This window comes from Asparagus officinalis, chromosome 3 (genome assembly GCF_001876935.1).
Source record: "Asparagus officinalis chromosome 3, Aspof.V1, whole genome shotgun sequence".
Taxonomy (NCBI): Eukaryota; Viridiplantae; Streptophyta; class Magnoliopsida; order Asparagales; family Asparagaceae; genus Asparagus; species Asparagus officinalis.
In genome coordinates this window covers 35,265,525-35,269,423 of record NC_033796.1, presented here as the reverse complement: position 1 = coordinate 35,269,423, position 3,899 = coordinate 35,265,525, and the positions used below count along the sequence as shown (strand labels likewise).

The 3,899-nt window shown below is 38.2% G+C and overlaps 1 protein-coding gene and 1 long non-coding RNA gene across 2 annotated transcripts in view; one reads left to right on the top strand and one right to left on the bottom strand.

Annotated features, from left to right (window-relative positions):
* LOC109833761 (primary amine oxidase 1-like) overlaps positions 535-3,899 on the bottom strand; it is a 6,332-nt gene continuing 2,967 nt past the window's right edge. Inside the window, 4 exon segments of the mRNA XM_020401565.1 lie at positions 535-1,412; positions 1,879-2,420; positions 2,803-2,916; positions 2,987-3,371. Of these exon segments, the coding sequence (XP_020257154.1) occupies positions 1,214-1,412; positions 1,879-2,420; positions 2,803-2,916; positions 2,987-3,371 (1,240 nt within the window). The 3' untranslated portion in view covers positions 535-1,213.
* LOC109833762 overlaps positions 2,127-3,899 on the top strand; it is a 3,900-nt gene continuing 2,127 nt past the window's right edge. The window contains exon 1 of the long non-coding RNA XR_002245342.1: positions 2,127-2,203. This is a non-coding gene — a long non-coding RNA (uncharacterized LOC109833762). The remainder of the gene's footprint in view (positions 2,204-3,899) is intronic.

The following is a 3,899-nucleotide window of genomic DNA, read 5'->3' as shown; positions in this document are numbered from 1 at the left end:
TTTATAATTATTAGACATTGCAACACTTGTGTTATTCACCTAGGCCTGAACTGCAAAATGGACCCAGGCCCTTGGATTTTCTTGGCAATTGGGCCATTTTACATGTTTATAGATTTGGTCTTGATTAATAGATGACCGCATTTCATGAGGATGGATCCGTAGCACTCTGCTATCTTTTCTTCAGGCTCTTTTATCAGTTGCAAATTTTATTGGTGAATTATATGCAGGAAAGTTGATATCTTGCTACTTCTTGATCAGTAAATGTTCTTGCTTCGAGCATACTGCATTGGGCTAAAGATAAATTGGACTGGAAGAATAAGTAAAAGGTTCTGCTTTTTGCCAATTGCTGTAACCTGGGTAAACACTTGGAAGAAGTGTGGCATTAAAGCGCAGAAGTTTAACTTTTCTATAGTTTTACCACAAGTAAATCATTGGAGGTGCTAAAAATAGGACGACATAAGAGGCCTGTGATCATGGGAGCTTAATGTCTTCAAATGAATTGGCTGTATTTATAATGTTTGGCATATTAGAATTTTGATATTTATTATTGGGATAACCTTTTTCTTGAGTTAACCGGTAAAGGTCCCTTGGAAACTTTGGGAAAAAGTTGACATCAGCCCTAAGTTATATATACTTATTGATTACTTTCACTACCCAGTTGTAGCACACTTCGGTGCTGGATATTATAGACTGGCAGAAGCTAGCGTATTTGTTATCTTATAATAAAAAGCCCATAGGGATACTGTATTTGTTGAGAGTATAAAATGGACTGGAGAACATGAATAAACCAAATAGATGAATGCAACTGTGTGTAAACAGACAAGAATTTATTACAACAGGATTTCCAAAAGCTAAATTTGAAGGTCATTGCAAATCTGAAAATCAATGTTCAACCTTGAAGAAACCAGTCTGCTAGAATTTTGCATTATAACGTGCAACAATGGAGATTAAAAAAAATTTATCATGTCTTCATGAAAGCGGGGTGCTCCCTTTCAAACTTAAACGGATAACTAGTACACATTGTATAATAACTATTATAATTAATTCTTCATCTCCTCAAGACAGTGAATACTTAACTGCAGCTTCATCTGGATTGGAATAAAATCATCATGAAAGTATCTCATGAAACGAAAAGTCCTCATTAATCATTCCACTTACCGTGTGTAATCTGCTTGTGCTCTTGAGTCTTGAAGTTTGGCATTCTTTCTAAGAATTATTTGGTGCAGTTTGGCCATGTTACATGTTTGTGAGGTTTGGTCCTGATCAACGGATTGCTCTCGAAAAAGTTGGAAGGTCGAAGCTCAAATCCTCCGACCAGCATTGACATCAGTGGAAAATCTTCTTGGTAAGGTATGTGGTGAAAACCAACAGTATACCACAAGACAATATCAGTATTCTCTATAACTCTATTCCTGCGTTACCCCCATTTAAAATTTGAAGTCAGCATTCACGTGTGCACACAATTCCTATTCTGCGTCGAACTGTTAAATCTTGGCTTAAATTACAGAAGTTATTAACGTGTACACAATGTCAAAAATTTTAGCTTTATTTATCTATTTCTTATATTTGGTTGATAAATAATCTATATATAGGCATCATAGATTATTGAGAACTACATGTAACTCCATTCACAAAATAGAAGTTTATTATCACCTACACAAAAATGCAGATAATTCTTGACTTTGCTAACCATTTAAATAGAGATGTATATATTTTTTTTTGAGCTGACACGATATATGCAAACGAATGATTAGGTTTGCTACTATTTGCAGTATTTGGATAAACGTGTGAAGATTTTTTGACATTATGTGTGAAATTTTGCTAGTATGCGCATATTACTATGGTTTCTTGTGCTGAATGTTTTATCTGAAAATTTACCTGTTGCTCCAAACAGCAAGGTTGTCATCTCCTCTGCTCTGATCAGTATAAAGTCCTGCAGCCAACTTCTCTGACTTATTATAAGCTGTCACCCACACCTGCTTCTTACTGTAACTTGCTCGTATCTGAGGATAGTCATCATCAGTCAAAAGTGATGTCGCTTTAGCGCCATGACTAATAATCCGATATCCTATATCATTTCCAAGCTCGGTCTTCTTAGTTGGATTCACAATCAACAAATCAGCCAGCTCTGACCCAATTTCAATCCTCGCATCGGCTTCAGTCTTTGCTGTCTCTTTAACGACTGTCCAGTAGCTCTTACGAGGTGTGCCTCCATCGATAACTTTTACTGTTTTGATCTTGTTTTTGACGAAGGAGTTAGTGTAGCCATCAATGTCGAGATCCAAGTGGTAGGTTATGAGGTGGTCATGATACACAGCTATTGTGTTTTGAGCTACAAGTGTTCCATGGTCGTCCGTGTGTATTTGATCCACATGAGTGTAGGGGCTGCCTTTAACTTCTAGGATTCCTGTTAGTGACACCTGTAAAGATATATAATGATACCAGCTGTATTAGCTGATGAAGAATGTCGTATCGAGGATTAATTTCTTGCAGAACTCCCGAAGTTCGGCCCTTTTTTGAGATAACTCCTTAAGATTAAAAAAATGTCATGAAACTCCCCCTTTAAGTTTGGTCTTTTCTGATGGGGGCTTTTGCCATTGCCTTGTACACAGGCTGTCAGATCTGAAAGTGCGACTAGTCCGATCTAACATAGTCAGTTATGGGCTTATCCAACAAAATTAACTTAAGGGGGGTTAAGTGACATTTTAAATTTAAGGCGGGTTATGTAAAATTTGCGTCAAACTTATGGGGGTTTTGTGATATTTACCCTTGTAGTAAACAAGAAGGAAGTTATAATCCTACCCCAAATTTTATCGAGCCACTAGTCTTGAACTCCCAATCCGTGACATAATCATAGTTCCCAACAGTTGATACCATCCTCACCACTAAGCTTATCTCAGGCCGAGCTTCAGTAACCTGTAGCTTAAAACATTTAGCACGGCCATGCACAAACCGTGAATCTCAAAATAGTATTTCCTTCACTTACCACTTCCCCTGGGATACCAATTTCTGTGTGTCGCCATGATGCATCTCCTCCATATCTCTCAAAGATGCAAAATACATTCTGAATCTTCACTGGTTGTCCATCTTGGCCAGCATAGTATCCATCCATGAAGACAGCATTGGCTGGGCAATCTGTCGTGGGCTGGAGTGGGGATGCAGAGAGCCCGAATCCGTAATCCCCTGCGTCTAAGTAAGTCTTGTAGTACCATTCTTCAGATGGGTCCATGTATGGTACAAAGAGCTCGGATACGAAACCCCTGTACAGTACGCTCCGATGGGGACTTGCGTCATTCTCTTGAACAGATGCTAGAGAAATGACAGTGCCAGCTCTAATGTCAAAGCTCAGGTGGAAAACCCAGTTTGCCCATCTGAATGATAACGGCAGTTGTTAGGAACTAGGAAAGCTGTGTTTGGTAGAGAAGGCCTTAGTTTTGCCAAAAGGCATCTTTTGGTCTGATTAGAAATTAGATATTCACGTTGTAAAATTTTCAATTATTGTTTCTTGTTTTGAAACTTGATGTTCCAGTCAAACCATGAAATTGGTCACTATGCTGAGATTTCTGTCTACACTATTAGGATTGTTTTGTCTTTTGTCCCTAAATGTAAACCAAAACAGATCCTCTTATAGAAACAAATAATTTGTATGCATAGGAGTAATTCCATTTCCAATTCGTCTAATCTGAAGTAATCCTGATAAACTAGACGATCACCAATAGGCTCAGGGATGAAGACACCCAAAAGAGAGTACCTGGCTATACACTTGAATGCAGCATCCGCTGTCGTTTAATTTGACTAAGCGCCTCTCTGCCTGAAGCAATAGTTGAACTAATGAGGAGATATGGAATGAGTGATATGTATTATCCTGTGATGGTATCCTTCTATGCTTGATACCTGTG